This window comes from Cyprinodon tularosa, unplaced genomic scaffold (assembly GCF_016077235.1).
Source record: "Cyprinodon tularosa strain WSP-4 unplaced genomic scaffold, ASM1607723v1 ctg999, whole genome shotgun sequence".
In the NCBI taxonomy this organism is placed as follows: Eukaryota; Metazoa; Chordata; class Actinopteri; order Cyprinodontiformes; family Cyprinodontidae; genus Cyprinodon; species Cyprinodon tularosa.
Genome location: NW_024039783.1, coordinates 40655 through 55339, shown reverse-complemented (window position 1 = coordinate 55339; position 14685 = coordinate 40655). Strand labels below are relative to the sequence as shown.

At 38.0% G+C, this 14685-nt stretch overlaps 1 protein-coding gene across 4 annotated transcripts in view; it reads left to right on the top strand.

The window, feature by feature from the left end:
• Positions 1–14685, top strand: part of mfge8b (milk fat globule EGF and factor V/VIII domain containing b) — a 43904-nt gene that overhangs the window by 17837 nt on the left and 11382 nt on the right. For 2 of the 4 annotated variants that reach the window (XM_038276122.1, XM_038276121.1), the window contains exons 2-5: positions 2597–2719; positions 2854–2985; positions 4828–4860; positions 13859–13972. In XM_038276122.1, coding sequence (XP_038132050.1) covers positions 2597–2719; positions 2854–2985; positions 4828–4860; positions 13859–13972 — 402 coding nt within the window. The remainder of the gene's footprint in view (positions 1–2596; positions 2720–2853; positions 2986–4827; positions 4861–13858; positions 13973–14685) is intronic. The other 2 variants (XM_038276124.1, XM_038276123.1) reach the window with 1 other exon arrangement.

Here is a 14685-nt window from a genome sequence, read left to right as displayed (position 1 = left end):
CTGGTTTTATTCGTTGTGTTTCTTACAGACAGTCTGATTATTTCGGGGAATTTCAAAGAGGTTTTTGTGGTTTGATCCCGGCCGACGACTTTTTCAGTGTCATCAGTAATTTCATTTCCTCAGTGAGGCAGCCTCGCAGCTGAATTATCCTTCTTTTGGTGCAGAATGCAAACTTTACAGAGGTTGTTTAATAACATATGCAAACTGTCCAGTTTTTCTTTAACTGGGCGGTTTTCTAACAGCATCTAATCGATTCTTCTGGAAATGTGTTTGGGATATGCAGGCTTCCTGAAGGGAGCTGCCTGTGGGCATAGGAAGGGAGGTTTCATTCCTTCCCAAAGATAAACAAGCAGTGACTTCCAGATAAAGACGTGTTATTGGTGCCAGTTAGACCAGTGGCTGAGATGTGTACGATCTCCAAGGCCGTGACATTGAACACATCACTGATAGCTCACCATATGCAAAGGAGCTGCACGTCTTGAATAAAAAGCTAAACTGGACTTTTTCAGTGAAACTCTTCTCTGTGATTTACTCCATAATATAAAATCTGAAACACTAACTTGGTTCTAAATGTTGCTCAACATGAGGGTAATTAAAAGGTCCCCGTTATTGTACCTTCTCTGGCACTCTTCATAATTTAATTTGCAGATTTTTAAAATACTTCATTTGCTAGTGGATAATTATCAAGTACACTTTTACTCATATTTGCAAGTTGAAGTTTAAATTCATACCAGTTTAGTTAGAAATAGACTGAAACTTTGTGGCTTCTCCAGAAAGACGAACCAAAGAGCTTCCCTTTAGAAAGAACAAAAAGGGGAAATATATTTTACAATATTGCATTTCATAAAATTGTACCAGTTAACCTGGGTGTTTGACAAAGGTGAGTATTTTATGCTCAGTGCTTAAAAGTCCCTAAAGTCTAATGTTTTGGACTGTTTCCATGAAACCATTAATGAAAGCTGAACAAATGTATAACTGCGGGGCAAAGGTCGGTACAAGTACTCTTAAGTACTTTTCAAAGCGGATGACCAGCGGCTGCAGCACCACACCTGTTAGTGTTTTATTTGGAATCCCAAAAATTGTGAAGACCAGCCAAGTTTGTTTCATTTCAGAAACTTGAGGAAAATCACAGTATGATGGTATTATTATTATTAATATTATTACAAGCACAACGGGCTAATATTTGTTGAGAATTAGTGGAGGGTTGATTTTTATTCTGTATTATTTTGCCTTGTTTCAATCCTGAACAGCTGTCAGATAGCTTAAAATTCTCTGAATTGTAGTGGTAGTGATGAGGAGGCCATCTGTTAAACTGCTCAAGCTTGATTACACTACAAAGCTGTGATTCCTAAGAGGAGCATCAAATCTAGAACAAGATGGTCCAAAAGAATCCAATCTGTGTTTAACATGGGTCCATCCAATGACAGGCCGTGGCCTCCCTTCTGCCCAGTGAAGAACATTTATCAGAGCTATGAAAGAACTGGGTTAACTAAAAGCCCTTCTCTCTGATTTATTGTATTTTCTCTGATATTAATATACTGTAAGGTTCAAACCCCTGATTGAGAAAGTTTACAGTTTCTGGTCTTCATTGATTGGGTCATTTCTAAAGATGCAAATTCTAAAACATCCTTTCAAAATTAAACCATTTGCCTTTTATTTACTTTATCTGAGTCTCTGCTTTTCCACATGAAGCTGGGCTCCCATATGGTCATGGAGCAGCTGCATGACGGTGGAAGGATCCAGTGTTTGTCTTGTTTACACGGCAATGATGGCTTACTCAGCTGTTCAGGCCATTACACCAAACCTGCAGTTGGCAGTTTGTCATTCAGCCTTAGAACAATGCAGTATTATGAAAAACAGCTGGACAGAAACAGAGAGAATGTTTCTTCTTTTCATGAACTCCTCCTGATATGATTTGAAAAATAAGTTTGTTGCTTAGCCTAAACTCTATGAATGCTAAATTCACTCTTAGTCTACTGACAGTGTCATTATGATATGCTGAAGATTCTCAGTCTTCCAGGTCATAGTAATTCCCAAAAAGTAAAAACTCGACTGGAAGACCTTTTGCTTCCAATCCAGGAAGCTGTTTTTATTCAAAATGTCAGAAATGGCATTTTTGGTCCACTCTATAAAACCGCGAACTCAACGCTAAATCTGACATTTTGAATTGAAAAAGCTTCCTTAATGGGAAGAGAAATGTCTTCAAACTTGGAAACAAAGTCCATTGGATTGTTTTCTAACTTTTTTTGAAGTCTCATTATGATCATAAAAAAAAAAAAAAAGTGGTTCCTTAAAGTTAAATTCTGTTTGTTTATATAGCTCCAATTCACAACACATGTCATCTCAAGGCACTTTAGAGAGACAGTTCAGTCTCAGTCAAACAGGATAAGACCATATGAAGCTACTATGAGAGAAAGCAGTAAGGGCATAACAGTTTGAACTAACAAATACTGCAGAATGAGAGAATAGAGATAGAAGGATGAAAATGGGTCCCTATGTCCTCCAGCAGTCTAAGCCTATGCAAAAAATAGCCCAGGATAACCGGAGTGTTTTGGATGAGGTATAAGAACAGTGTTGCTCTTCTATCTGTCTGCAGGTGACCTCTGTCCCGTGAATGTTTGTGAAAATGGGGGAACCTGTGTGACCGGTACAGGGACTCCGTTCATGTGCATCTGCCCTGATGGTTTTTCTGGAGACACCTGCAATGAGACTGAAACAGGTATGTTAACTTCTGACACCTTAACTCCTAGCTTAGACTACGTTTTAATGGGAATCTTTTTTTTTTTATCATTATGAATTACCCTCAGCTTATTTCACTTAATGCTTAAAGTTTGTTTTGTTCTCATCCAAAAGGGCCATGTAGCCCCAACCCCTGTGAGAACGATGGCGTCTGCGAGGTGACTGGTCAGTCCCGCCGGGGCGACGTTTTCACAGAGTATATCTGCAAATGTCAGCCCGGCTTCGAAGGAGTTCACTGTCAGACCAGTAAGTGTCTGCTCTGTTCGAAACGGTGAAATTAGATCAATCAGGTTTTATTTAGGAAGAGCTTTAAAACAACCCGATTTAATGAACCTGCTATGAAAATAGATAAATAATTAAATTTCGACAGGAAAAAAAGATGATTAAAAAACGGTACATCTAGAATTTAATTTTTAGCATTAATATAATGTTTTTCTAAAGTTCTTCCCTAATAAAAAAGTTGAACTTAATTTTTTTTATGAAAGGTTTTATGTTTCTGTGTTATGATGAAAAAAAATCTAATAGCAGTATGCTACTGCTTGTTAAGTTGGTTATTAAAGCTGATGATAAATAACATGAGCAGCTAATAAGGTTTTTAAGAAAAATACATTATTTGTGATTTTTCACAGTATGTTGTATTGAAGAAAGGGTTTTTGATTTCCCTGGTAAAAAAAAATCCCAAAACGTTCTCAACAGCCTCACATGGAAAATCCAACATGGCGTCTACTGTTGGAAATATTTAAGACTTGTAGTTTTTTACCTTTCAGGAAATCACAGACGGCGATGAACAGTTTCTATTTATGAACCTAATGTTCAAAAGACATTATTGGCTTTTATTGTGGATGGCAAAACGAGGACCGGATTTCACTGGTTTTCTGACTTTCAAGTGAAACATTAACTGAGGTTTGCCGTCTTCATCAAATCAGAGCTCTGGGGTAAATGAAACGCAGCGTAGCGTCTAGATGCAGTTCAAGAACTAGTCAGAGAGTTGTTTTCTAGAACAGAGCTTTCCAAAAATAACAGCAATAAAGACCAGTGGTCCCATAAAAGTACAAATAGTTATCACGGTGTGTATCTATATATAAATATAGTTTGATGGAACTCTATTAATTCATCATTCATTAGAGATGTACAATTTTATGATATTAAAGTATTTAATTAATCATTTTAAATTGATATTGTTTATTTATTAGGAAATATACTCATTTTAATCATGCATTATTTATGCATTTATTTTGTTATGTTAAATTTAGTTAAATAATAAAATAAACAGTTTAACTTCAAATTATTACACTTGAAAAGTTTTGTGATTTTAATGAGATTGTACTTTATTCTACTGCTTTAAGGTCTCGGTGGCTCGAAGTAGTTGAGAGCGGTATGAAAGGTTTCGTTGTAAAGCAAATTTCGATCCAGCCTGGGAATCACTGATCTATTAGAAAAATTAATGAATATGTCCATTCTTTTAAGAATAGTTTTATCTCCACTGCACTAGAGAGTGGGGCTGAAACTTTTTATAGAATTAATTGATTTAAATAATCGTCGACTAATTTAGTAATCGATTAATCGTTAACTGGAGAATAGCGTCTCGAAAACATACTTTTAGCTGATAGATAAACCTACTTAGAGCAGGAATTATACCAAAATTGTAAAACTATATATTATGATTATATTATGATTTTGCATTTGAGATAAAAAAAAAAAAAATGTTTTCGCTTGTCAGTATGCTCCATCTAGAAGTCCTCGAGTGAAAACGTTTTAGTTTCACCTGGTTTGATTCTGTAAAAAGTGTTCTTATAAAACCTCTTAATATTAAGTGAATAATACAAACATAATCAAGAGATTAATTGATTATCAATATAATGGTTAGTGGCAGCCTAACAGAGAGGCGACAGTGAAAACATGCTGCGCTCCTCCTGTCATGCGCTCAGAGACAGATGGCTACTGTTTGCTTAAAACGTAGCAGCCAGATGTGAACCAAGAACACATTTGTCAATCACTAGATCAGACCTGTTTTCTGTTTTTGTCTGTTTGTTTTCCTAAATGCTGAAGTGCACTATGTATTTGATTATGAATGCATTTCCCTCCTAGGTGTCCTGGGAGCAAATTTAAGTTCTGCAAAAGGTAACAGTGGAAATGAAGCTGTAGAAAAAAACTAAGTTGTGCGTGTGTGTGTGTGTGTGTGTGTTTGTCTCTTTTCCACCTTTTAGATCTAGATGCCCTTTGTTTTTTTAATGTTTTTTCTTGGCTGCATGTAGTGTAGTGGAATTCAACATCATACAGCAGGGATAATCACTGAGCTTAGCTTTGTCCCTCAGAATGAGGCATTGTTTGAGGCTATGGACATAAAAATGACAATGATATTTCTAAATTAGAAGCACCACATTTTTTATCTCTTCACCCAGCCTGACAGCGGGGACCCTATTTTACAGAAATCATTTATCATTCTTACCTCAAACCATTAGTTAAAATGTAGACCAGGCGCCTAGGTTGTCTGTTTTGAACCAGAATCCCCAGAGTGAAACTTGGATTCCAGTCTCTTTCTTTTTTTTTTAACTTTGATTATAACCAAAGCACCCGTTTACATTTCTGCCCAACCACAAAAGCCAGAAATCACAGCTCATTCAAATGTGTTCATCCCCAAGTCATTCAGCAGTTCAATTGACTTGGGTGTTAGATTAACAGCCCTCTGCAGAGAACTCTGCTATGATAATTGAATAAAACCTTCCTGTCTAATATATGGGGAGTCATGTGGCTGTGATGAGTAACAGAAACTGTCATGTGGACTGCGAGGTCAGGGAGGGCCTGGCGTTTGTGTCACTATCACACTCTTGGCTTATTGTCGGCTTCAGTCTTAACACCATGGCAGGGTTGTATTCACACAAATGACAGAAAGCAGCAGTTATTCATATTTTAGCCAAAAAATAAAACAACGAATTATTATTGGTAGCTTCTACAATATTAGCTTATTATTTGGGTGCATTGAAAAAATAAAAACTATCCGGTTTTATATGACAGCATGCGCTAACCAGCTAACGTTAGCTGGTTTTGTAGTTGGGCCATCTGCTCAGGGACCCAGTTTGAATGAGATACTTGACAGTCACACCTCGTTAATTATTTCAATTGAATGTTTAAAACATTCGCTTAATAAGATTGATGCCAGCAAAACCCTTTTGCAACTGAAAATTTGATCTTGACTAGCTTGGGTTTTATTTAAAGGAAAAGTCCAGTCATATTCAGAATACAAACTTCTGAAAGTACTTTAAATATGAAATTATTACATACTGTTCAATAAATGATAAGTGTTTTTAATTGAAAAGGGAACTTAAAGGGAACTTTTAAAAATGCTCTTAATGTTTTCAAATTTCTTATACATGGATGCCCTAAAATTGAGAGTTTTGGTGGACAGATAAATGCCGAAAAATACCTGCCTGCTTTAACACCAGCGCATCGTTTAGTGTTTTTACAGCAGTATGCTTGAAAATAACACCAGTTAAACTTTTTAGACATGTAAGGCATCATTAGAAAGCTTAGATTCTCTACAATTTAACCGGCCAGTTCATTTTATGGACACCATGAGCACCAAAGCACAATAAAGATATAGCAGCATGTTTAATCCATAATTTCTAAAATAAAGTTCTGACTTAAACTAAAGTTCTTGACATAAAGCCGATCTTAGATAGTTTATAGTCCATTTGTTTTTGCAACAATCTCTCCTTCTTAATATATACGCCATGTGCGAATCCAAACTGAGTCTTTCTGACTCCAAACTGAGATTTCTTTTTGTATTTTGCCCCAAAGCAGATGTGTTTACTTTGCAACTGCGTCTCTCTTCCTTTCAGACCCATGAAATTGCTGGGCAGTCAAACGAAAACAGTCCTGGGCTCTGTCTCAGTCAGAGTTACACTGCCCCCTGCAGGAAATCATCCCCATTGACTTTCAATGAGCGCTAAACGCCACGACCTCGTCCGACACGATTTTCTGTGGGATCGGACGGAAAATCTGTTGTAACATCAGATTCTGTGTGTTCTGGCACATAAGGTCCAAATCGAACACTGCCGTTTAGAGCCGTTACTCTGAAGTTCTGCTGCAGTTCTGCATCCCAAATGCTGCTGATAATCCTGCTTTTCATGCAGTGGTAGTTGGAGAATCACCCAGTTATTTTTTGTATTATCTATATGAGCTGCTTTACATAGTTATTTTGGTTATGGTCTGTGTCAGATTGTCATTAGTCTTATTCTTCGATTATATTTTACATGATACCTTTTCACAGAGCTGTATAAAATGGATCCATTTAGATGGTGAGAAGTGGCCCTAATGGGTTCCTTCAGATATTCATGTCAGATGGGAAATTAAAGCTCAAAATGTTTTAGGTTTTTTTGTTTTTTGTTGTTGATTTCTTTTAGAAACAGATCAAAGGAAACCACTCTGTGAGAGGAAAAACTGAAATCATTCCCTTCCCACATGAACCAGCTCTCATAACCAGACCGTTTACCGCACACATCCACACACGCATGGTTCGTCCCTCACATTAGTCCAGCCAACAGAAAGTGCGGGTCCACAATGGATGTCTGAAGCGTCAGCTCTGCCGCTGTTGCCGGGCGAAAGAAAACGAGCATGGAGGCGGAACGGTGAATTAAGGCTGCCCTCTTTACAATGTCACACTACCTGCTCAGGTCTGACTGCGGCATTTTGGAGCGCCCTGTCAAACGGGGCTAAGTGCCTCAACGGGTGGCAGAGGGAAGGAGGCGGGTTAAAGTGCATCTCCAAATAAGAGATTCAGGGCAAAAGAGGGAGAGAGATGTCAATAGCTGCTGACTTCAGGGCATAGCAGATGGATGGAAACTGTGAGGAAAATAGTCCTTTTCCTGTTTATAAAGCCAGCTTTTTCAAAGCAGCTTCAGGCAGTTATTTTTACTTTTCCAAAGTCACCAAATGATATGTGTATGGGGGAGCTAATCCCTCCGTAGTTTTAGGAGAGTTTTTCACTCCTCCCAGGATGTGGCTGTGTGGACAGACTGGGCTCCGCTAATGAATACATCCAGGCTTTGCCCCATCATGGTTTAGATTGAGAGGGATGAGCATTTCCTGCTTGATTTTGTCTGAGCTAAGAACGCTCTTATCGCAAGATAACATGACTCGTGTTTTGGTTAGATTGTTTGCTCTTAGATGAATCGTTTTAAAGTTAAACTATGGTAACTGCTTATTTATAAATAGACTGTGATATTTTCAAACAAGCTGCAATTAACAAAAAAACTTCATGCATTTCAGCATCAGATGGCATATTCATGTGGGCGCTTCAGGTTTAAGAAAAATAACTGTTCTAAAAGGTCAGGCTTTTACTATTCCTCCACAGGGAGAGCACAATCTGAGCTACTATAGACTCTACTGGTACTCCATGTTCAGCCCCTCCAAAAAATAAAAATGGCTTATCTGGGAACTTCTTCAGGTTTTTTTTTTTTCTAAGAGGCTTTGATTATCAGTACATTTACTTTTTATATATGTTTGCTCTATTAAATAAACTAAAGTTGCATGATCCTTGTATTATTAGTGTGCTGAATCAGACAAAAGAGTCTAGCTGCAGACCTGCACTGTGAGTTTTTCCTGGAAGTTTGTCAGTCTTTCAAAGTAAAAGTGAAATAAAAGGAAAGCTATTATATCGGAAATATTTTACATTCCCATGTTTATTTCCTGGGCCTTCGCAATAGAAATATGTTTGTCTATTGATGATTTACATATGTATAATCTCTTTCCAATTCAACTGGATAAGGTTAAAAAAAAACACAAGAAAATGTCAAAATGCCAGACATCTCTGATGTGTGTCTGCAAGTTTTCTATATTCTAATAATTTTCTTTTAGTATTGTTTATGCTGTTCTTGGACCACATAGATTCCCCAACGGATAGTGTGATTTCAAATGAACTTAGCTTTGTGTTCTCACAGTAAATTACTGAATAGATACATGACCAAAATAGGCAATAACTTAGACACAGAAAAACATTCAAATGTCTATTTATTTTTATTTTATTGGATGTGTTTATTGTCTAAAACAGCAGATTTCACAGCATGACACAGCGTTTAACTTTAGGCGAAGTTCTAGAGGGAGTCACATTGAAATGTACGTCTGTAATAGCAAATAATGTTGGAATAAGTTAAAGAAAATCACCCAAAAATTATTATAAAACCCTGTTTTGTTGGCCTCTAAGTGGAGACAAGTAGGGAAAAGGCACAGTTAAGTGAGCGCTCACCAGGCAATTTGTCTTCTTCTAATAAAATCCGGCAGCTCATACGTGCTACCCGGTATTCCAAAAGGCTTCGAATAAAACGTCCAGATTAAACTTCCGGTCCCGATAGTGCAGGAGTCCACACTGTGCAGATCTGCAGCCAGAATCTTGAATCATTGTAACAGGTATAGAATAAACATCCCTAAAGCATTTGGATAGAGAATAATCAGGATAGTGTTCAGTCAAAGCAACAAAATATGAAATATTTTCTCAATATCACTATTGCAAAAAAAAAAAAAAAAAAGTATATTTTTAGTATGGCAACATATAAAGGAACTGAATGCTGTAGGCTATAGAGGGTCTACATACATTCACTGCTCAGCCAGTTTATACCCCCATTTCACATCAGTGGTAGGGGTGTAAATCACATCCATCATGGCGATTCCATTCAGTATCGATTTCCTGATCCAACTATTTGATTATTTTCGATACGCAAGAATACACCACGATACGATTGGATTCGATTAATTGGTTCTTTTTTTTCTGTTTTTATTACACCTTACAGGCTAGACAATGTTTCAAATTTAAAATAAATCAATGAAAGCTGTGATATCGTTCTGTTATTTTCTGTTGTTTCTAAAAAAAAAAAAATGCATAAGTACAAAAGTTGCATCAAAAAATACTGCAGAAAATCAGTGCAATGAGTGCAATGCAATACCTCGGCTCCAGACGTCCCCGCCCCCTCCACAGACACTCCGCTGCAACTCCCAAATTGTAGCTGACCGCAGACAGTGCAGCAGACGGGAGGCCGGCTTGCTTTATTTTTGTGACCGAAATTGCGGAAAACAACTCGTGAAGTTTGACCCGCTAGAAGAGCGAAGTGCAGGAGAACGCTGGGACCCTTTTTCCACCTGGATCTCTGTTCTTTTTGGCCCTCATGTCTCTCCGTTGTCGGACTAAACTCACCCCCACTTCCTCAACGCGTCAGCCAAATCTAGACCCACAGCGTGTAGCACAGACCACGCTTCATACATCAAAAATGTTTGTGTCAAGCTCACTGCGACACACTGCTGTAAGAGTATAACCAGGAAGCGCGGTAGGAGGGCAAAATAGGTTTAGCGACACCGCAGCACGGGAGGGAGAATTACGCCCAGGAGGAAATGGATAAAAATAGACCCGAGGGAAAAAAAAAACATGAATCGATTCTCTTGCAGACGTATCGATGCATCGGATCGTCGGCTGTTGGATTGATGCATCGATACAAAACCATTATTATTTTAACCCCTAATCAGTGCTGCCGTTTTTCCGTCCTGCTCTAAACAAACCAGTGCTTACTGGTTGTTCTTTTTTTTCTGCATAAATATTTTCCTCAAAGTTTTGGATAAGCCTAAACTGTCCGAATAGTGGTATATGTTTTCCTTTAAAGTTCTGTTTCTGTCATTGACCTAGATTTGGTTCAGTCTGAAACATGACAGATCAATTAGATCTGATCTTTAGACTGATGGGATTATTATGGCCAGATTCCTGTAGTATAATAAAGAAAATATCTGTAAAAAGAGGGTCTGCTGAGATGGCAAAAACTAACATGACAGATATGAAACGTTCTTCAACACAGGTTGTATTTTTATAACATCAAAGACAGAAAAAAAGTGCAAGGAATAAAGCCCCTCGTCATGCCTTGCAGGTTTATCCATCACATTTGAGGTAGAATCTGAAACAATACATATCATTACACCTTTGGCAATACTCGCCTTGTAGTGTCCGGTTTCCTGAATGTCATCATATTTGTTAACTGTATTCAGAAATTAATCTTGTTTTTTACTACATATTTAGGTAGTAACCCTGTTTTAGGTGATGTAGTTCATCCATGTGATGGACTGATTTACATGTTGAACTTGAACAATGATGATTGTTATTGGGCTGTCTGTTCTTCATGCCCCTCTGGTTGCTACCTTAGCCTACAGCTGAGGTTAGTGGACTAATCTCCACACCTCAGTCCCATTCGTCTCATTTTCCCCCTTCTGGTTAAAAAGCAGGAGCATTCATGATCATGATCACTGATTCGTGATCACTGCATGAATTAAACTCACTGAGCAGTTCCCACTAACCAGACTTCTTCACAGCAGCTTCCAGTATAGGACGAGGACATCCTGTTCAGTGTTCCCTAAAGACAGAAGCTGCATTTAGGGATTCATTTTAGTTTTAGCTTTCTTTCAAAGGAAGCTGGAATCTCTGTATCAGAAACTCCAGTGAACCCAATTATTCAGAGCTTGCGGCTACGCTTTTCAAAATTACTATATTCCTTCTATGATGAGTGAAAATAACTGTTTGGACACAGAGCTATTTATAGAGGTAGCGTGTGGGCGGTAAGATGAAGCCATGTGTGTATTCACTGGGTAGAAACACTACATCTGTGCTTCTGTTGGGTTTTCCACTTTTACTCTGTAGAGATGGAGACCAATAAAGACTGAAGGTATAGAAATATGTTGTAAAGTCCGCTTATTTGCCGGATTTTGTTGTAAACAAATAAATCTGAGCCTTGAGCTTGAAATAAATGTTTTATTCAAAGCAGTTTTATCAACACTGAAAGGTTTTTATGGGTGAGATGTAAAATCTGTCTCTTATACTGCTCAGGTGCTTTGATCCCAGAATAATCTGAGGATTTTTTTAAATGGAACTAATAGAGTTCAGGGGCGCCACCCTCTGTTGACAGAATGAACATATGAGCAAACGCTTCACTGCACTAAGATTTTCCTTAATGCTTTAGAAGGATTTTTTTCCTCTTGAGTTTTTTTTATGCAACAAGCTTCTCAACACCACATGATCCCCTGGTGCTGCTGGACTTTCACCCACATCACTTTTTCAGGATTATTACAAGTCACTAAGAAGTAATAATCTTCCTTCACTAACCACCATTTGTGTTTTTCTTTTTTCAAATCTAGTGATGTCAAAGCCACAAACTTCAATGGATTGATTAGATTTTTACTGTAAGAGTTTAAATGGTGGGGCATTACAGTTTTAGTTTTGAATTCAACCAATCTTTGCCTTTTTGGGGAGAAAAACCTGTATGGAGCTAAACCAGCGACAGTTATATCAAAAAGGAGAGATCTAAAATAAAACATTGAAAAAATAAACACAGGAAAATTAAACAAAAAACATTTCTACTGAAAATTAAAAACTTAAGATGATACTCTCATTTTATGGTGCACCTTGTTATTTTTAAGAGCATATCTTCAGTGTCACTTAGGGAAGCACTGATTACAGATTTCTGGCCTTTCACCAATTCCTGATCTTTAAAAAGCCTGATATGACAATTCTGATTTTGAACGATAAAATTTTCTTTTTATAACTGACACTGTTACTGTTTTAAGATTACAACACACACAATTTTTTTAAGTAAAGGTCCAGGCCTTCCACCTCTCTGGTATTCTGTGTCATCGACCCACAGTGAACTTATTGGAGGCTGCTGTTCAAGTACTGCTGCTCAATATAGGTACAATTATTATTTTTTTTAATGTTATCTTCATTGTCTTAAAAAAGAGCAAAGGGATTAAGTTTAATAAAAAAAAAGCTAAGGACTTGTTTTTTTCAAGATGTAAACAGCTCACTTTCGCCAATAACTAAGTTGAAGTTCTCAAGACTACAGTTATGTTTAATAAAGCAACCCGTATAACTCATTGTTTATGCTACTGTGTGTCCCTGCTGCAGCACATGGTCTTATAAAGGCACTAAAATAACATTTATAAAGAAATTCTGCAACACACACACACATTTTAAAGGGAATTTACTGGATCAATTATTAGTTTGTGCAGCTAATGAAGATGATCATAATAAAGATATGAGTGGGACAGAAAGAGACTGAACAAACTGGTGAGAAAGGCTGTTTCTGTCCTAGGCTGCGCTCTGGACTCGGCTTAGGAAGTGGCTGAGAGGAGGCTGCTGTCCAAGCTTCCATCCATCATGGACACCACCTTCCACCCTCTGCAATAGACTGTAGAGGAGCTGAGCAGCTCCTTTAGTCAAAGACTTTTACACCCTGTTTGGAAAAAGGAGCGCTACTGCAATTACTATTACCTGTTTCTCTATATTTGACACTCAGTGCAATAACTATATAAATATAAATATCCATCTATATAAACACCCATGTAATATAAAAAAAAAAATAAAACATCACATGAGGACGCACTGTATATACTTTATATATACCATGCAACTTTTTCTTCCTTTGGCACCTCCTCCTTCTTCTTCTTTGACTATTTGAGCCGATGGAACGAGTACATTTCTCCACTGTTAGATCAATAAAGACAATCAATAAAAATTTTGCCCTTACTTGTTGTTGAGGAGTAGAAACCTGTGATAGCACTCAAACCACCTGCAGTATACAATTGGGAATATCCTAAGTTTATACCTTTTCAGTAGCAATGTTTGAATTTCAAAGTGTTTTTTTTTTAACAATGCTCCAGAAAATTGAAGCATTTGGCAGCATCATGCTGCGGGATATCGAGTTCAGGCCAGACGTATAACAGTGAGAGGAGCTTTTCTACACAACCATGCCAAACCGTTCAGATTGATTTCATCCAAAAATGTTCTTGTATGGGTTCCTAAACCTGGTTTTAATTTTGGAGTTTTAGCTTAAATTAAGACCAGTACAGGTGCATGCCGGACCTTTAAGATTTATACAAATGATTTTCCTTTCCTATTACCTCATGTGGGGCTGTCACTTAAAGTTGTTGAGGTTTGTGGCTTTAATGGGACAGATGTGGCTGCAGGAGCAGGAAGGTTTTTGTGAGGTGCTGGAATGACATCTAACTCCTTTCCTTTTTCTAACTTTATTTCTGAAATTAACCATGGCCTTTGTCCTTTGACTTCAGGTGTTAACGATGCGATTCATCTCTGCAGATGTGAACGACTGTGCTGCCCAGCCGTGTGAGAATGGCGGCACCTGCAGAGACTTGGAAGGAGACTTTAAATGCCACTGCCCTTCACCGTATGTGGGCAAACAGTGCCAGCAGCGTAAGTACCATTGACCTGCACACAGGGGCGGATTTGGGAGATTTGGGGCCCTGGACAAAGACAGGCTGGAGGGCCTCTAAATTTAGAAGAAAATGCATAAAACAGACCCATTATACAGATAGAGAAATGTTAATAGAATAGACATCTATTATTTGTTCTGTTGTGTCCCACTCTACTTGTTGTTTTCCTCTCTATGTTTTGTACTCAGCTGACTTTTCATGCTGTCTCTAAAGGAATGAAAGATTTTTTCCAAGCACTAAGCTCACTTAGCTGATTGCTCCTTCCTGTGTTTCCAAAAAGGCCAAAGTAAATAACCCAGTCCTTCTTTTCACTGCAGACAAGCCATGATCTGCTTATCTGTTCCCCATTTTTCATTTGGATGAAATAATAGCTGCATGAATCATGACAGCAGACAAGATAGAGGAGAGCAGGAGGCGGGGTTACCAATCTACTTGCTCTGGAGAGCAGAGTTCACTGCTTTTAGATGTTGTCTCCAAAGTCTCCAGTAGCAGAAAAAAGTCGCTAGATTTGGTGCTAGTAGCTTTTTTTTTAAATCAAAGTGCTTGAGGGGTCTGAAAAGTGGCTAAATATAGCGGCTAAAGCGCTAAGTTAGCAACACTAACTGCATGGGAGCTGCCTCGGAGCTCGTCTGCCTGGCTGTGTGTTTCCTGGACGGGGCCGCCTTTTACAGCTGCTTTTTGTATCTCTGCTTC